The 19,995-nt window shown below is 42.4% G+C and overlaps 1 protein-coding gene and 4 non-coding genes across 5 annotated transcripts; all 5 read left to right on the plus strand.

Annotated features, from left to right (window-relative positions):
• The first annotated feature begins 8,517 nt into the window (after window positions 1–8,517).
• On the plus strand, window positions 8,518–14,506 carry snx15 (sorting nexin 15). Its single transcript, XM_085351001.1, has 7 exons — window positions 8,518–8,656; window positions 9,216–9,372; window positions 10,969–11,084; window positions 11,254–11,533; window positions 11,632–11,790; window positions 12,135–12,332; window positions 14,033–14,506. The coding sequence occupies exons 1-7, from the start codon at window positions 8,558–8,560 to the stop codon at window positions 14,164–14,166; spliced, it is 1,143 nt and encodes a 380-aa protein (XP_085207127.1). The 5' UTR covers window positions 8,518–8,557; the 3' UTR covers window positions 14,167–14,506.
• trnal-aag (transfer RNA leucine (anticodon AAG)) lies at window positions 9,634–9,715 on the plus strand. Its single transcript has one exon. It is a non-coding gene; the product is annotated as a tRNA-Leu (tRNA).
• trnal-aag (transfer RNA leucine (anticodon AAG)) lies at window positions 10,346–10,427 on the plus strand. Its single transcript has one exon. It is a non-coding gene; the product is annotated as a tRNA-Leu (tRNA).
• trnal-aag (transfer RNA leucine (anticodon AAG)) lies at window positions 13,100–13,181 on the plus strand. The gene has a single exon. It is a non-coding gene; the product is annotated as a tRNA-Leu (tRNA).
• trnal-aag (transfer RNA leucine (anticodon AAG)) lies at window positions 13,431–13,513 on the plus strand. The gene has a single exon. It is a non-coding gene; the product is annotated as a tRNA-Leu (tRNA).
• Window positions 14,507–19,995: the final 5,489 nt, after the last annotated feature.

A 19,995-nucleotide genomic window follows, 5' to 3' on the forward strand; every position in this document is an offset into this window, starting at 1 on the left:
TACGTCAGGCTGAAGGACATCACGTCTGACACTGTGGTCAGCAGCACAGGAGCACCACAGGGAACTGTGCTGTCCCCTCTTCTCTTCACCCTGTACACCTCTGACTTCTGCTACAACTCTGAATTATGCCATATTCAGAAGTTTGCAGATGACACAGCCATCATGGGGTGTATCTGGGATGATCAGGAAGAGGAGTACAGAAGTCTGGTGAGGAACTTTGTCGCATGGAGTCACACAAACCACCTGCAACTCAACACCTCAAAGACTAAGGAACTGGTTGTGGACTTCGGGAGGTCCAGAGAAGGTCCGCTGCCGGTTCAGATAGAGGGGGAGGAGGTGGAGGTGGTCAACAAGTACAAGTACCTCGGGCTGTGGGTGGACAATAAACTGGACTGGTCATGCAACACAGAGCACCTGTATAAAAAAGCCCAAAGCCGACTGTACTTCCTCAGGAGGCTGAGGTCTTTTAACATCTGCAGGAAGCTCCTGAGGATGTTTTACCAGTCAGTGGTTGCTGGAGTACTTTTCTATGCTGTGGTGTGCTGGGGGAGCAGCACAGCAAAGAAGGACTCATCCAGGCTGGAGAAACTGATCAGGAAGGCTGGCTCTGTGGTCGGCATGAAGCTGGACACTCTGGTGACAGTGGCAGAGAAAAGGACATTAAAGAAACTGCTGGACATTATGGACAATGCTGGGCATCCTCTGCACACGGCCATAAACAACCAGAAGAGTCTGTTCAGTGACAGGTTGCTTCTCTCAAAGACAAGAACCAACAGACTTAAAAACTCCTTTGTCCCACACGCCATCAGACTGTTTAACTCCTCTCTGGAGGGGAGAGGGAGGGGAAACAGGAGGACAAAGGAGGGGGGAACAACTAAGCTGTAGTGCCTCTGCACCTCACTGTACAATACCTTGTGCAATACTTTTTGTAAATAGTCAACAGTGCAATAGACTCAATACTTGAAATGTGCAATTCACTTGTATTTTTATTTTTTATTCCTATTTATTCTATTTATCCCCTTTGTATATTTTATTTATATTTGTCTCTGTATTTATATATGTGTGTGTGTGTGTGTGTGTGTGTGTGTATATATATATATATATATATATAACAGTTCTGTAACTGTAACTTCGGTCGTTGCTGTGCTTTTTTTGGAAGTCGAATTTCCCAGAGGAACCCACCCGAGGGATTAATAAAGTTCTATCTTATCTTATCTTACTTAGTCTCCTGTGATCACGCTGACTCTACAGTACCAAAACAACAAAATCAGCAAAATCCCATTTGAGTTGAATTGTACTTGCAATGCTTCTCCTGGGAGCTGAGCAACAGATTAAAACTGAGCATCTTTTCTCTGTAAAGGTATAAAATATGTTGTTGGAGCCTGGTTGAAAATGTCAGGTTCGTGCTGCCGTGACTTTATTTTCTGTGTCGATTCTGGGTTAAAGCTGATCACACTCATGCCGATGACAGATTATTTCATGCCAGGTCTAACAATGTATATCTCTGTTGGAGACAATATTTGGGCGCAGCCAATCTAAAAACTAACATCCTCCTGTCCCAGATGGCGCTCTAAATCTTTCTCCAGCTGTTGTTGACCTTCATCGAGTTACAGTAAGAGAAGTTACAAACAAACCCTACAGAATTTACTTCCTAGAAGTAACAGTAGACTTCTAGGAAGAGAGTATGTGTGTGGGGGCATGTTTTTCACCCTAATTGTCCAGTTTGCTGTACACTGATGTGATTTATTATGACATACAAGTTAGACAGAATGAAGGCAGAATGCTTGGATTTATAGTTGCCGTAAATGTTTGCATAAATGAATCATACTCGTGTGTGTTTCATGTAGTGCAATGGTGCAAACTTTGATTTTACACTTTGCAATTCTCCCTCTGCTCTTACAGTGTAACTATAACAAAGAACCTTGCTGGCTGTCTGTGAGATAGATGTGTTATCTGTGTCTTCTCAGGCTGCTTGTTGCTCTCTACTCCTCCATGTCTGCACAGTGTTTTTGCCCTTTACACGACCCTGGTGCTGTTTCTTTCTGTCTCTGCTAAGCAGGTTCAAGTAAACAACTTGCAGTGACAGGTAACTGCAGAAACAGTTAGTAACATTTTCATGTGACTGAACCCCTGCATGTGTATGCTTGTTCCGTGCTTGTTGCCTTCACAGATGTGACATGTTACGGCACTTAATTTCAAACTTTTTTTTATCTGACTACTTAATCAGTTTTTTTTGTAGTGATACGTCCAGTATAGTCCACTGACTCCAACAGCTCGGGCTTTCAGAGTCCTGTGACGTTACTGCAACCCTTACTAGTATTTATGTACACCTGGCTAGTTTTGGGTTGGGACCCCCTTTTGGGTTCAGAGCTGCATTAATTCTATGCAATATAGATTCAGCAAGGCGCTACAAACTTTCCTCAGAGATTTTGCTCAATATCAACATGATAGCATCACTCAGTTGCTGCAGATTTGTCAGCTGCACGTGCATGATACGTTTCTCTTTCCACCACATCCAAAAGGAGCTCTGTTGGATTTAGATTTGGTGACTGTGGAGATCATTTGAGTTCAGTGAACTCTGTGTCCTGTTCAAGAGGCCACTTTGGAATATATACAGTCAGACAAAAGATAAACTAGAGTGGTGACTATCTGTTGGCAAGCGGAAAGCCTTTATGATCGGCATTAAAAAGTAGATCGAATATGAGTGAAAACATAAAGAAAGATATACAGAAGATTTTTGTGTTATAGATCAGGCCATGATCTTCTTATATGCCATATTTGTCTTCAGGGACTATTTTATGTCTTCCAGAAACAGTGTGGTGCCTGTTTATTTAATTTTCAGACTTCACCACTGGTACATGTTCTTCTCCATGTGGATATGCCTCGGTCAAACCTTAACCAGTGGTAGGGAGGGGTGTCTAATTTAGGATGTGTGACATTAAATCTATTTATACTCTGCTGTTATTCAGCTTAGTCATTGTGCCAGGCTTTTGCTACCTGATGTCGCTAATTTTAAAACCTTTCTAAATGTCTTCTGCTGACTATTTAAATATGCCCAAGAATAAAATCTAACTTTATAACCAGTGTTTGGCAGCTGCATATCTACATGACGCACTCATGCTCACTTCTCCTATTTCATCAAAGTCAAACACACGCCATCTGTTTCTGTTTTTATCTCGGCCTGTTGATCATGTGTGCGTAAGTGGCAGAGTCAGGTTGTAACAGAGCTGCTGAGCATTGGCTGATGTGGACACACTGTGCTTTCCAGCTGGGAAGTATTGAGGATACAAGGAAAAGTTGCGGAATATGCTCTGTTTTTCTGTAAAATCAGCAGAACATGTGGGGAAAACTGGGAGGAGGAGTGAGTAGATCAGGAAACAGGAGACTGGAGGAGGGAGGAGAACTAGGAATGAGGGGAAAGAGCAGACAGGCAGAGAGAGGGCAGGGATGTGTAAACATGTTTTTGAGCTGAGGGTGAGGAATATATTGGAACAAAAATTTGGAGCGGAGCACAGCTCGGGGTATTAATGGAAGCAAAGCCTAGAGCGACAGAGTTAGTGTCAGTTAGTGTTAGTTAGTGTCCTTTTCACACATGTTGTCTCAGCCCTGTGAGGTTTTCAGTTCTGCTTAAACAGAGTTTACAGGATAAATTGGTCAAAACCTAAGCAGCATCTGAATCCTCGGAAAACCGAATCAATCCCAACTTGGCAATAAAACAAGAACGAAAGAACATTAGCCATCATCACAACAAGTTCACAGAGGACACGGAGGGACTGATTCACTCCTAGACTTGTCTTCTTTGTTTATGCCTTTGGCAGAGGAGGAGGGGATGTTCTGCTGGAGTCTATAAGCCAGCACACAGACCCCCACAGCATAATAACAGAGAGGAAAGAGGGCCAAAGTTGCTGCATAGTTTGTTTTTTCAGTGGAGGGGGGAAGAACACAGGGATTACTGTACAGTACCTGTGGTTCAAGGTCACAGTTCACATTACCATAGTAACTGATTGTGTAACAAGATCAAAGTAGGGCAAATTAGGAGCTGATTAGAAGCACTATGTGAAAACTTCTTGCTTAGATTTTTAAAGTTTAGATTAGTGTCAGTCAGTCAGGGCTCGAGTGACCATCTCACTGAATGCAGTCATTCATGCACACACACATATATGGCTACACCAAGAATCGTCTGATCCCCGTGAGAGAGTTTATTTAGTAAGACGGCATGTGCTTGGGAGGAGAGGGAAAAAAAAGGAAAATAATCAGCAGTTCAGACCAGTTCAGACCAGTCTGGCCGAGAGCTTACGCTTTCATCTCATTGTTTCAAGTTCCCTGCAGTGAGCTCTCGCATTCAAAGTTCACACCGAACGAATGAAGTTCGGGGAAATGCTGCTTTAATCTCATCTAAAAAGTGCAAAGGTGTATTCACAGATTGATTTGTTCACCTCTTCAACAAACATGAGCATGTTTGTCTTTTGGATCTACAGCCAACAGAACACGCGCGGCTACATTTTGTGTCCTGGATAGAGGGGAAAGGAAGAATCCACCAATGTGCTGCACTGGTGATACAGAGAATGACTTACAGAGCGAAACATACAATTAATCAGACTGCACGTGGACTTTGAGCCATATTGTTTAACGTTAGCGCTCTCAGTTATGCAACTAATATATTGTCCCTCAGCGGGGATATCTGATCTTGCCGACTGTAACTTTTCTGCTTGTACGCTCTCTCTTCTTCTGATTGTTTTTCTGCCCATTAAGCAGCGCCTCCTGCTTCTTCCTCTGACAATGAGAATGAATGACCTAGTTTCCTCTCACAGACAAAGAGTAGCCTGTTCGGTTTGGAAAGCCTCCCTCTCTTTAATTTTGCATGAATGGAGATAATTAGTCAGTTCTCCTTAAAAATGCACCATTAAGAAAAAAAAAAATATATAAACGATCGAATATAATACACCTCACACAGATGCGGGACACACTGCTGAAATCACAGAGCACACAATACTGTAACATACACACGACTTCTGCTTTTAAGCTCTGTGAAAAATATACTTGACATATTTAAAAGAATTCCTTCCTTTGTATTCCCATCACCTTCTCTGCCATTACAGCATTTTTCTGCCCGGTTCTCTAAACCCTCTCCCCTCTGTTGAGCCCCTCTCTATATAACTAACCACCACCTCTTGTCAGCAGGAAACAGTGGTTGCAAATTATGTAAGAAGGCCCCCTTTCTGTGATAAGAATGCAAAACAGCTGAGCCATGTGAAGAGCTTTGCGACAGCTTCTCCTGTGTGAGCAGAGTGGCGCAGCGGAAGCGTGCTGGGCCCATAACCCAGAGGTCGATGGATCGAAACCATCCTCTGCTATTTTTACTCGTTCCACCCAAACAGAGATTAGACATCCTGCACTCCGCACGGACGATCTGATATCCTCGTGTTGGCTTTGTTCCCACATCATCATAATAAATGTTGTTCCAAGTTCAACATTGCAAGTGACCAATCACCTTCTTGTGACGTCACACTTCTGCGACTTCGAAATACCCACCTTAAAACAAATTTTCTTCCCCCTAGCATATTTATATTGTTGTTTCTGAATACTGTTCTTGTATTTGTTTATCTATGCATACAATTCTTTTGTAAGTACAACACCATTATTGTAGTACTGTTTAATTCCATTTGTATTGTACTGATGTTTAATTAAAGGTTTAAAAAAAAAATTTTTTTTTCTTCACTTGTGCCCGCCTCTGTCTGTCAATCCAGCACTCCGCTTCACTTGCGAGAAACCGCCGCCTGTCCGCCGAATTTGTAGTCCTTTTAGGATACGTTTCAAACGGTAATTCAATTCAATTCAATTTTATTTATATAGCGCCAAATCACAACAAAAGTCGCCTCAAGGCGCTTCATAGGTACAGAGAAAAACCCAACAATCATATGACCCCCTATGAGCAAGCACTTTGGCGACAGTGGGAAGGAAAAACTCCCTTTTAACAGGAAGAAACCTCCGGCAGAACCAGGCTCAGGGAGGGGCGGGGCCATCTGCTGCGACCGGTTGGGGTGAGAGAAGGAAGACAGGATAAAAGACATGCTGTGGAAGAGAGACAGAGGTTAATAACAGATATGATTCAATGCAGAGAGGTCTATTAATACATAGTGAGTGAGAAAGGTGACTGGAAAGGAAAAACTCAATGCATCATGGGAATCCCCCGGCAGCCTACGTCTATTGCAGCATAACTAAGGGAGGATTCAGGGTCACCTGCTCCAGCCCTAACTATATGCATTATACATATGTTCCTCACTTGGCTTGCTGTTTGTTTGCTAGTGATACGCTACTTGACGACAGCATTAGCTAACCAGTGTTCTCTAGACCAGCGTTCCCCAACTTTTTTGGTGTTTCGTGGCCCGGGGGTTGGGTCAGGCAAAATTGCAGGGACACCGTGTAATTGTTGTCCCTGGGAGACTGTGTAATTAAAACATTAACACGATGGCCCAGGACAAATTTGTAAATTTCTGGATTACTGTTAATCTCCATGGAATCAAGAACTCATGTCCAGTTTCACAGCTATGGACCAGTTAATTATGTTTCCAGGTGATATTTTGATTCACACAACCATTAGTCTAGGCCTTTTAGTTCAAATTCTATTCACTTATGTTTGTAAAATGATCAGGGAAGCTACTGCAATTTTGCCTGACAACATTTTTATGACAGCTATATTCACCTGTACATTTATTATATATTATAATACATTGACACGCAATTCTCTGGAGAACACTGGTTCGCAAGTAGCCTATCACTAGCAAACAAACAGCTATCAATTTCAGCCATTTCAAGGAAAATATATGTATAATGCTTACTGTTTATTAAAGAAAAGTGTCTTGAGTGGAATTCAAATTGCTGGATCGGCGGACAAAAGGCGGTTTCTCGAACAACATTTGTTTTTGAAGGCGGGTATTTTTCGAAGTCGCAAAAGTATGACGTCACAAGAAGGTGATTGGTCACTTGTAATATGGACCCTGGAAAAACATTAATTATGATGATGTGGGAACAACGCCAACACGAGGATATCAGATCGTCCAGAATGGACATGCAGGTGATCTATATGGACCTGAATATGACATTGCAGCATGACTACAGCCTGCTGAGCTGAGTTTCTTAGTCTGTCATTTGGTATGCTAAACATTTTTCTTATAGTTTAGCTGGTAATTTGCCAGAGAGACAAGCAGAACCAATAAAGATGACAACGGACCTGTGAGCGTCAGCCTAAACTCAGAATCTTGTTCAAAGCTTTGAGAGGAAGGCTTTGGACCATTGAATATGAGGATCTTCAGGATATTTTGACAATTTCAAAGCCTTTGTGTTGCTGTAAATAGGTGAATCAGATATAGCAACTAAACATGCCTCTGATCATTACATTTATATCCTATGGGAAACAGATAAAAGCTTAGGAATACAGTGGTAGGGGATGTTAGACAATATGCACAGCTGGAGCTTCCTCAGTACCGTCTGTTGTTGTTCACTTTGTTCTATTGTCTCAAAAAGGGTATGTCCAACACTTTTATGTGCCTTTTTTTTCTTTTAGCGTCATCTTTGATGGAGAATATGTTTCCTTTTAGCATCACAAACACAGTTTTGGGGGGTTTATATGAGGAAAAACACAACAAGTCATACAAATAAAAATGAATATCTTAATTTAAAATGTTTAAATTAAGTGTCTATGCTGTGTTGAAAACTACGAAACATTAGAGCACCCCCTGGAGTATTTCCCTGATAATTACATGTTTAATACAAGTTGGAGGGCATTTTTATGACTGTGACAATGTGACTAATCAACGGTGACTGATCGACAACAATATTAAAATCAGAGAAAGGTAAAGTGAGTAACATTATGGTTACAGTGGATATGGATACGGTTGGCCCAGTCCTGTTATCTTCATATATTCATAAAATTATTGCTACATAAATTTATATATCTATATATACTTTTAATATATTATTTCATCTTACTATTCCAGTTTTAACAACATTTGAAAAAACTACCACATATTGAATGGCCAGAGCCTTTCTTTGTGTAGTTTGCATCTTCGCCCCGTGTTTGCGTGGGGTCTCTCTGGGTGCTCCGGCTTCCTCCCACAGTCCAAAGACATGCAGTTAGTGGGGTTAAGTTGGTTGGTAACTCTAAATTGCCTATAGGTGTGAATGCGAGTGTGAATGGTTGTCTGTATGTGTTATCCCTGGGACTGGATCCATTATAGCTTCTTAGATTTAATTTATATAACAAAGAAATAAAGAAAAAAGTACGTAAAAACCATGGACTCATTTTTTAAAAGTATTTTTTTAATGTTTAATTTTATTTTCATGTACCTACTGGAGGAAATAAATTGTTTAACATTAAACTGAATAGTTTGACGTCTCGTCTCTCCTACGTAATCACGCATTCGTACACGTCACCAACCAGGAAATGAGTACATCCACGGAGAGGAGGGGCGAAAGAATCACAACAGAGCCTTTGACCGTTCGCGTTTTGTGCCGCTAAAACCACAGCGCCGTTTTTCTTTTATTGACGAGAGCAAATATGTCACGGAAACTCAAAGAAGACTATTATCGGTTCTTCTCCGTTGCCGACCCACGCACACACGAGAAGGGCCACACCGAGTACAAAGTGACGGCGAGGGTGAGTTTACACTGTTTATCTCTCCTTAGCTACAGCGTCATTAATTGAAACCTATCGTAGAGTCGGGTGTAATCATGCTTAATGACTACGTGGTTAGCTGTTTTGCTTATTACTTGACAAAACGTATTTTAACTTGAAATGCGTAGCACAAAGGTGTTAGCTTAGCGCTGTTCTCTTTGGTCTTTTACATCAGTTAAAAGTAAGTGACTTGGTATTATTATAAGTAGTGTTCATTTCTAACGAAGTAGAGTGACAGGCGCCCGCAGCTAGCTCATATAAATAAACAAATAACTATACAACGGGCCTTTTATTTGAGGCAGTGGTGCACAATGAGCAGCCCAATGAAACAGAGAGAACTTGTGATCCAGTTCATGAGCACCCGCATGACTACAGAGGCATGCGTATAAAGTCAAAGAGGATCAAGCACTCATGGCTCTCCCTTAAATTTATCATTTAAATCGTGGCCTCTGCAGTGTTGCCAAAAAGCAAATTTGCTGTGTCTCATTGTTAAACATGCAGCCAGTTAAGCGAGTTTTACTTTATATTCTATCATCTGCAGTTTGTGTCCAAGCGTCACCCAGAAGATGTGAAGGAGGTGGTTGTGTGGAGGAGGTTCTCAGAGCTGAAGAAGCTCCATGGGGAGTTGGCCTACACACACAGGAACCTTTTCAGAAGAGAGGAGGAGTTTCCACCTTTTCCCCGAGCACAACTTTTTGGTACATGAGTAAAGATTGTGTTATGCTTTAGATTCCTGCGGAGCCTTTCATGCAATTGTTGTGCTTAATGTCTTTCATTCCTGTTTTGAGACTTTCGTCACAATTCTTGTGACATTTCCTGTCAGATTTCCTTGTCTTTATGAGAAGTGACATGTTTAGGGTCGGTCTTTTTGCTTTGGTTTGTGAGTTTTGCCCATCGTGGGCTTTACTTTAAAGCAGCTGTGTTGTTTGTTTTTGCTGATGAACTGAGGGTTGTCTTGTGGTAGTGTGGCCGAGCGGTCTAAGGCGCTGGATTAAGGCTCCAGTCTCTTCGGAGGCGTGGGTTCAAATCCCACCACTGCCAGCGTAAGGTGCTCTTTTAAAATTTCATTATTTACAGCAGGTAGCGCCATTTATTTTAATCTGACTCTTCCTGACAGAACCCCAGAGGGATTTGTGTCTCTATTTAAATATCTTGAAGTGACTCATGAAACTAATTATCTGAGAACTGTTCAAAATGTTGGATCAGACCTTTCCAAAAATGTGCTATATGTGCTAAATTTGTTATAATGAGATGCATTGGATATGCTCTTTTAAAATTTCATTATTTATAGCAGGTAGCTCCATTTGTTTTAATGTGACCCTTCCTGAAAGCATTCGAGGGGAGCATGTGTATGTGTTCTCTAGAGATGCTTTGCCTTCCTCCTGCACTCTATTTGCATGAGTGTTGAAAATGAAAAGCAGCTGTGCTGTATTTTTTATCAGATCATGCTGATGAGAAAAGTCTGAATGGGAGGTGGGCAGTTTTGTGGTAGTGTGGCAATTATGCAAACCTGAACTCTCTTTGGACCTTGTTGTGATGTGTACAGCAACATCGACCAATCAAAGTTAATTTCACAGTTAGCATGTCAGAACTGTGGAGTACAGTCCTCCCTTCAAATGTATTCTGAGAAAGCTAAAATGAGGTAGGATAGTGAGTCGTAGCCTTTCAGCAGGTAGTGTGGCCGAGCGGTCTAAGGCGCTGGATTAAGGCTCCAGTCTCTTCGGGTGCGTGGGTTCGAATCCCACCACTGCCATGTAAACATTTTCATTTGGCAGTGGAGAGAAAAAAGGAAGTTTAAGACACACCTCTATTTGTCTTTATTAGAAGCATCATGTTTAGGGTTGGCCTCCTTGCGAAACATTGTGTGTAAAAACTCAAGTGTAAATATGGTTCAGCAGGAGCAGCACATTCCGGGAATGGTGCGACTCCCTGCAGAGAGTTTTGTTGTCGATGGAGACAGTGTCAGGTAACTCAGTCTGTGGTCCGCTGTTCCTCATTCTCATGCTGGTCCGTCAGCCAGCTGAAGAGAAGAGCAAAGTTATGGTACACAAAGAGCTGAACTGGCTTCATTTTTCAGTGGTTACTAAAATCAAACTGCAAACGCAGCAAATCAGTTGAGCCATACCTATAAACAGTCATGATTCATGAGTTCATTCAACTTTTCATGCCCTGCTTAATATGATGGCAGCAGGTTTAACCTCGACAAATGGCGATTACTTAACACTAACACTAACGGCAGCTTCAGAAGTGAAAAAGAAATTGTAACACTTCCCTTTTGTCTCTTGTAACTTTAGGAAGGTTTGATGGGGCTGTGATAGAGGAAAGGAGAAAAGCAGCAGAGGCCATGCTTCAGTTTACTACCAGCATTCCTGCTCTGTATAACAGCCCACAGCTGAAGGAGTTCTTCAGAGTAAGACACACTCAGAGAGGCACTCTTACAATCAAAATCAACCATTACTCAAATTTCAACAAACATTAAAAGACGGAAAAGAAAAATGAAACGTGTGCCAGGTTAACATTCGTTATATTACCAGACCCCTTTTCTCTAATGCTGCCAGTCTATCCCTTCCCTTACTCAGGGTGGTGAGGTAACAAGGCCTCTGGATGCCACACCTCTCTCTTCTGCGGGGCCTCTGCCTCCTCCTCTCATCCCCCTCCCCAACCGTAGGGCATCAGACTGTGAGCCTGCTGAGGAAGAGGAGGGCAGGGAGGCTCCCACCTTGCCCCAGGATCTGGGCAATAACCTGAGCTTAGAAGTGGTAGAACCAGAAGTGGCAGCTGAAGCCTACAATGAGATCGGAGGATCTCCAACAGAAGAAGAGCAAGAGGAGCTTAGCGACACAGAGCTGGATGACCGAGGTAGAAATCTCACAATGTGTGATGGTCTGTTATGTCCTCATTTAATTCTTATATTCTTACAGTTGTTCTCACTTTTTTGATCCGTGTTTTCCCTCCAGTCCCATCTCCATTCACGGACCCCGAATCAAAAGAGACCCAGGAAGAATTCGACTCACTGTTTGACTCTGTGGCTGAAGGACTCCCATCCCCAAAGGAAGAAGTTCCTCCTCCACTATCTGATAATGACTTGGCTGTTTTTGATCCCTGCTATAAACAAGGTGATGCCAAAATAAATGTGAATTTAATCATATAAAGCTGATTTTAATCTTCCCGAATATGTGTCTTATCCATTAACGCTTTTACTTACTGTGTCAGTGGATAAGAAGATGTCTGTGATCAGTGTTTTTTGAGGCTTCCTGATAACATATACTAGTGTAAATGTCTTTATACATTTATGCTGGAGCTCTATTAGGACTTAACTGCTGTTTCTGGTTAAAAGCATCACAATCAGTGATTTATTTTAGATAGTGACTTTTTAAAACCTAACAAATAAAACATAAGACATAGTTCACTAAAGACAATATCACTACTACTACAATATCTCTTTTTCTTTGATTTACAGATAGATCCAATTCTTCCACCGACCACTCAGAGTTATTCTCACTACCATCAAACAGTGTGGACGGAGAGGACGGGGGTTACTTAAACCAAGCTGCCAAGGAGCTGACAGCTGCCATGGAGAGGGAGAAGGAGGGAGAAATTAGTTCTGCCATTTGTGGATACAGGATGGCAGTGGATATTCTGATCACTGGAGTACAAGGTGAGCCCTCAGTGTACAAAAGTATCAGTGGGTGGGTGGAGAAAGAGAGAGATACTCCTGTAAGAGGTAAAAATACTGATGAAGGAGCCGAGGAGGTGGTTACTACTACTTACTACTACTACTAGGTGGTTGTCGCAGTGGTGGAAAATTAGAATTACTAATCTGCTGTGAGCATTCTGAGTTCAACAAAAACCTTTTATGTTTTTTTCACATGGAGCATTTTACTCGAATGCTCTCTGTCATGTCTATTTCTGCGTCAATTATTAAAACAGCTTTGTTGCTATGGCAATAGACCATGAAATCAGTTTGTCAACTGCAGAACCTGCAGAATGCCAGACGGTGCACCGTGTCCAAATGAAAAATAAATTGTGCGGTTAGGTTTACAGCTGTGACGCCTCACCGACCATATTCAAGCACTTTGTCCGATGTGCTGCTACCACGCCGATAAATGCGCCGTTAACAACTTTACTCTCCTGCGTTAGCTGTTATTTTGCTATAAGCTGTTGTGTTACTGACAAGTAAGTTCTGACATCAGTTGTCTATGGTGAATTGTGCGTTTCTTTATGGCCAAAGGGAAATGTTGCACTTGCAACAGTTCTACTCTTCGTCTAAGGAGCGTGGATTGTAACCTACACCCATTTTCACACCTTGGCTCGTGTAGAGGATCATTAGGGGGTCTATGACCCTCCTGGGGGACGCTCCCCAATGTCTAGAGGACCAGAATCAACTTTCAGCATGTCGACACGCACCGTGTGTCCTGATGTGCAGGTAGTGTGGCCGAGCGGTCTAAGGCGCTGGATTAAGGCTCCAGTCTCTTCGGAGGCGTGGGTTCAAATCCCACCACTGCCACTTTAACCTTTTCAGGTGTGGAAAGTACAGTTCAGTAGCTTCATAAGAAGAACTGTGTTTAGAGTTGCTCTTTTTTGCAAAGCTTTGGTTAGTGTGTGAGAACTAATTTGTGCCCATTGTGGCTCTTACCTCTTTAAATGCAAAGATGCTGTACTGTATCTTTTTCATGTCTGTGTGATCAAGTGGTCAGGAGGGTAAACTCTGCTAACCCATTAACCTTCTGACAGTGGGCTGGTGTTTTTTTTGCAAGGTAGCGTGGCCGAGTGGTCTAAGGCGCTGGATTAAGGCTCCAGTCTTTTCGGGGGGCGTGGGTTCGAATCCCACTGCTGCCAGGGTTGTTTTCCTTTTCCTAATCATCTGTATATTGTAAAGCACTGATAATGATTTGTATTATGCTTTTTTATGCTATCTCTCATACAAACAGCAATATAATGGTAGATGGTCATATTAAATGATAATGAGTTCAGTGCATGTTTAGACTCATGGACTCAGACTGCTGCAAACACTATGTTTCCAACACTTAGCTCTGTATGATGTCCATCAGGTTGGATGTGCCTGTTATGGACACCTCAGACATAGAGTTCTGCCTTTTGTTTACGAGGGGGGAGCCAATCAGAAGAAAGCTGTATTAAAAGGAGAGGTTGGGAAGCTGTAATAGCTTGTCTCAAACAAATAAATAAGGATTATTTTCATATATTCTAGTTGAGTCCAAGAATGCGAAGTTAAGAATGAGCATAACGTGTCCCTTTTGTTGTCTTTGTCAGTCTCCTCTGTTCTGTTACACTTTTCAGATAAACCCTCCACATGTACAATATTATACACTAATCATTTTTATCACTGTGTCTATGCAGGAGACACTGATCCAGTACGCAGGGAGTCTGTGATGCGAAGGACGGCGCAGTACCTGAAGCACGCTGAGATGTTGGTCGAAAGGCACTCCTCACCCTCTCACACTCACACACCTGCACATGCAGAGGACCACTAGATGCACGTTCGTGTATTGACGCACAATGTACAATATATGAGAGAAGCTGGAACACAATGGAGCTCAGGGTCGTGGCATACACGGGCATGTCACGCAAAGGCATACTGACGAAAAGTAGAGATAAACAGTTTCACGGATACGTGCACATACGGACATTTGGACCGTGGCATTCCCAAATACAACCGCATCCACGTGGAAATGAAACAACATGGCACAAACATACAGACCCACACGTCTGAGGTACACACTACAGTACAAACTGGATCTTTAGTTGCCTTTGTTTTGAAAAACTTGTGACTCACAAAATCTACATATACAGAAACTGAACGTAGCTGTTAACTTATTGGATTAATGCATCTCTTCTTCTTTTTGTCTTTCCTTTACATTGTCCTCTTCTTGAGCACAATAATGTATAAGTGTATCAGTGATTTACATTTTTGCACAATCTTTTGTTAATAAATATGATTTTAATTTAAGTGAGTAAGATTCCTTCGCTTCTTCGCTACATTTTGAAACACTGGCTTCACTGCTTCAGCCAACAGTGTTACCAAGTCTGTAACTACAGCTGTCCACAATCAGTCAATCAATTCAAAATAAATGTGGCTTTACTACAGGTAAGTAGTAAAAGTGCAAACAGTGTCAACACCTTTGTGCTATTTGGAATAAATCACTCATTTTTTAATAAATTAAACTGAGCTCTATCTTCTAATTACCTGTTTGAAATGAGTACACGTGACATAATTGCAGTAGTCACATGAATAAATCCGATTTTGAAAACGATGGCAACATATAAAAAGTACATTAAATCTCCCTAAAGAATGGTTGTTTTCCTCAGTAAAGATGCAAATAATCATTTTGCCCCTTAACAGATCCAACTGTCTTTTATTATCTAATCTAATAAGGGCACACAAATAAATTATTAAGGGGATTATGTTGTCTTTAGGCCTTTCATGGTCTTATATTTGTCTTTTCGGTTCAATATAAGCAGCAGATAAATAAAAGTGTGCCCATTTTGAACTACAAATGCTGAATAATAGTTTTGCGTGGTCTGCTTTGATTTCACTGTTTGGCTCAGGAACTGTTCCAACAACTGCTGTGTAACGTCATGTGCTAGCTGGAGCAGGAGCCTGACCAGGAGTCATGCTAACCATGCCACCTTGAAAACACTGATTCAAACTAAGTAAGCTTGGATGATTAAGACCAGTGTGACAAAAAAGTACTGGTCATACCTGTAAAACAGGTGTCTCCCTGTTGCAGGCATAGATACTGAAGGTTTTATCTGTCGCACTGCATAGGGGGTGGGTCATACTGAGCATTTGGACTATGAGGGCATTCACTTCATCCTGTTTCTATTTGGAGGAATGAGACTATTCCCAGTGTCCCTCACAATCGCGTTGCATGTGGGTCTGCAGTAGCAAGGCATTACCTCTGAGAGGCACTGTTGACTTATTGGATTATAATCACTAACAAACGCTGTAGTGCAGAAACTCATGCTCCCTGTTCATGTTAAAATCAAGGTAAATGTCATATTTGTTTTTCCCAGATGAACAATTTTGAGCACAAAGCAGTGAACTGGGGAGGAAACTGAAACCTACTTGTAGCCGAACTCTTCTGCCTTCAGCTATACTACTTAATGAAAAATTGATGCTACAGGTTTTGCTTTTTTGCATGCCGAGTTGGATGTTAAAAAAACGGCAAGATGGTCCAAAAAATATTGTGACTATATCTGCATATACTTGATCAGTCAAATCAATTTTTCATGCATTTTTGTGACCAAGTATGTAAATGAAGCTAAACCACGATACGCACCGACTACCTTTTTGTTAGGGGATATTTTGGATGTTTGACTAAGAGGAAAGAGATGAAATGCCAAAAAAAAAAAGATGGAAAAGAGAAAAAAAGATCACAGCCAGCACCAGAATCCCTTCTCTGGAGAGGAGAGAGGGATTGAGTGAGCGCTGGAAGGACAAACAGATGGAGAGGTGACAAAAAAAAGGGAGGCCAACGAGAGGAAAAGGCTACCCTTTCTCCCACCACATCGAGGGGTTGCAGAGTGTGAGACATGACAGAAAGGACGGAGGAGAGGGGAAAAAAGACGGGATGAGATTAGAGGATAAGCAGAGATCATCCCTCCATTGTTAAAGGGATGGGAAAAAAGGACCCTCCCTCTTCCTCTATTTTCCTCCCCTCCACCATACCTCCTCTTTTTTCTTTTTGCATGCTTTGTTTTGACCATTGTAGTGAGCTTGAAGTGGATGGAGGGATGGCGAGAGAAAGCAAGAGATAACATTGCTCCATCCTGTTATACATCCCTCTTTTCCTCTCATCTCTCCACCTCTCTACCTTTCTCTCCATCTCCCCCTCGTTCTAGTGCTCCACCTGTGAAATGTAGAGGATGTGAGATAGGAAGATGGAGAGACAAAGAGATGGAGGGAGGGTGGGAGGTTTGAAATCACAGGGGGGGTAGAGCCTCACAACATTAGCATGCTGAGAGTGTCAGCACTCTCCTCTTTTTTTCTCTCTCTCTCTCCCTCCATCACCATCCCTCACTCCGTCTCTTTCTCCTCACTGGTCACTGCAATTATACCATCAAAACACTCCAGCCTGAGAGCATAATAGCTTCCCCCTGTGCGTGTGTGTGCGTTATCACGAGAGATCAAAAGAAAGAGATGTGTGTGTCGGTGTGCGCCTGTGTGTATTTGTGCATAATTTAGTGCCATGCATGGTACATTACGTGTGCATGTATGACATAAAGGGCAGCTATGCGTGTGTGTACCCATTCTGGATTTGCAGCATGTGTGGGTGACATGAGTGTGTATGTTTAAGTATCTTTTTGAGTCCTGGCGACTAGAAAAACTGCTTCTCCAACCCCTGACCAAACACACTCTTAAGCGCACTCTAAGAGACCCACTTTGCATGTGTGTGCGCGTCTGCCGAGTTTCTATTTACACACACTCTCTCGCACTGGCTCACACTAATGGATGCATGCAGGCATACAGTCATGCCTCTGAGAGACAAACCGTTATGACCTACATGCCCAGTGGGTCATCATCAAGCCAAACTGCACACTGTGACACCTTTGGGTGTCTATACACACACACACACACACACACACACACGACGCACACACACTTTCTCTGACTGTTTTTATTTTTGCTCTCTCAACTTCCTCTATTGCGCTTCCCTTCCGCCCTCTGTGTCTTCCTTTTTCTCTCTTGTTCCCTAACACACACATACACACTAACCCCCCTCTGTGAGCTTGTTATTCTTCTGTCCATTCGTTTCTCTCTGTCACCTTGCCCTAAGCTATTTGAGTACACTTCTGCCTCTCGTTCTCCCTCTCCTCTCTCTGTCTCCCTCTCTCTCACACACACACATGCACGCACAACCATTTGTTCTCTTTCTGTCTGTCTGCTTCACTCTCACCCTTTCCAGCCTGCCTGTCTCTCTGTTTCTGCCTGTCTTGACATATGTTAACAGCCTCTCTGTGTCTCTTTCAATTTGACCCAGAGCCTGAACGTCAGACAAAGCGTATCACTAAAAGCATGCAGGAAGAGTTTCAACATTTGAGCACAACTCCACCAATTTTAGACAGAAAATTCAGTTTTCTTCATCCTGATGAATCTCATAACACCCGGTGATAACTGTTTCTGTTTCCAAGAAGCCAAGGGGAGCCAAAAGCCTGCCTTCAGACTGCAAAGAAGGCATGGACGTCCAGGAAGGGTTTAATTGAAATATGTCATTGAGTTGCATTATGGGAAATGTAGGATTCAGTCTAGTATGTGTGCTTACTTCAGAAATAGGTGTAATCTATGAAAACCAAGCAACCCAGTGACACGATCAGACTTTAAAGCATGTCGCACACACACCGCAGCACCGAAAACCATCAAAGGCTACAATGAAACGTCTCTCATGAGGACAGCCCTGCAGGAAACAAAGTCCCAGTGTTACCTTTGCTGTCAGTGCATTCAGTGGAGTTACCAGCCAGTTAGCTGGAACACTGTCTGATGTTATTAACAGGAGAATGATCCAATTTGCACCTTGAGGCTTTTTAAAGGTGAAGAAGGAGTGATATTGAGTTCTGCAATATCTGCTGACCCACCTGTTAAAAGGGAGTTTTTCTTTCCTACTGTCGCCAAGATAGATAGATAGATAGATAGATAGATAGATAGATAGTGAATGAATGGATGTGTTCAAACTTTTGATTGGTACTGTACTACAATGCAGTAATGCAACCCTGCATTCACTGATTTTTTTCTCGCACTAATTTGGCCTTTTTGACTTTGGCTATCTGATTTATGGAAGCTGCTTTTTCTCTTTTTGGACTAGTTCAAAAAATATTTTGACTTGCGCCTGCATAATCCTCCAGGGTGTTCTCAACCTATAGTTGCTAAGTTGGGGAGATCCTGAGCAGGAGGTTTATCATAACGCTTTTAGAGCAGAGCTGAGGGCAGCCGCAGCGTTGGGTGATCATTTTCTGCTACTTTGTCACTATGATTGGTTTTCTCTTGCGCTGAAAATACTCATCTGACCCACTGTTGACATGAAAGTATCGATTAATGCAACTTTAATTAGATTTTTATATCTATTTCTCCCTTCACCACCCACTCACTGCCCTCCTCTCTGCTCCCAGCATTTTCTGTCCTCTAATTTCGTCTCTCCCCGCCATCACTCTTTCACTCCGACTAAATCAATGAACATACACTTTATGCCATTTATTGATCTTTTCGTATCTATCTATCCTCACCCCCTCCTGCTCTTGCCCTCTCCGTTTCTCTCACTCTTTCCCCCCCACCATCCTTTTTTTCACCACTTTCTTTCTCCCCTTTGAATATATAATCTCTATCCCTCTCTCTCTGTCAATCTCTTCTCCTTTTTATCTCTCGCTCTGGGATATCCTATTTATATGGCTGGCACCTTCACGCTCCTACCAGAGTGTGTGTGTGTGTGTGTGTGTGTGTGTGTGTGTGTGTGTGTGTAAGAGAGAGTGAGAGAGAGTGTTTGATGTTAGTCTAAGTGGTTAACATAATATGAGCCCTCAGAGAGATGACGTTCAGGCACTCACACACAGACAGACACACAATTTTAGGCTTTTTGGTACGCTTTTCTGTGAACAATTTGTGCTTTTTAGTATTCTCCAGCTTGTGCACCAGAACCATGTATTATCTATCAATTGCATTCTCCCACTCTGTCCAAACACACACACACACACGGTCGCACATTCACAGCACACACACACGCACACACACACCTTTGTTCCTCAAACGCCTTCCTAGAATGACAAAAACCCAGCATTATCTTTTGTTATTTATTATTGCAGATGGAGCCATTATTTCATGACCTCGCCATCTCTCGTTCCTCCTCCCTCTGCATATGTTTTTATTTATTCAGACCTCTCCCTACCTCTCTTTCCTGCCCTCTCCTCCTCTCCGCGCGTTTATGTTTATTCAGATATGTCTCCCTCTTTTTCTCTCCATCTTTCTCCCCTCTTTCTCTCCCTCTGCACCCATGTGTCCAGCTTTTGTTACAAGCCTTGTTTCCATAACAACTGCGACCTTTCACTCAGTGCATAACCAGTTTTAATCAGAAGTAGAGAAAGGAAGAGATGGGATGAGGCAGAGGTGTTGGGGTAAGGGGTGGGGGTGGGGGGGGGGGGGTGGGGGGGGCGTGATTTAGGTGATCCGTGAAAAGAAAAAATACAAAATTAACACAAAAAAATTGCAGTTTGAAAGCGGACCCTGGTCTCATTGGGAGAGCCTGCGAACAGTTTAGTGGTGGGTTTGGGTGGGTGACATTCCCAGCAACAGGTTACTAAGTGCTGCTGAAGTT

This window comes from Diplotaxodon limnothrissa, linkage group LG3, assembly GCF_057381915.1.
Source record: "Diplotaxodon limnothrissa isolate DT_005_m linkage group LG3, D_limnothrissa_male_GT1.1, whole genome shotgun sequence".
In the NCBI taxonomy this organism is placed as follows: Eukaryota; Metazoa; Chordata; class Actinopteri; order Cichliformes; family Cichlidae; genus Diplotaxodon; species Diplotaxodon limnothrissa.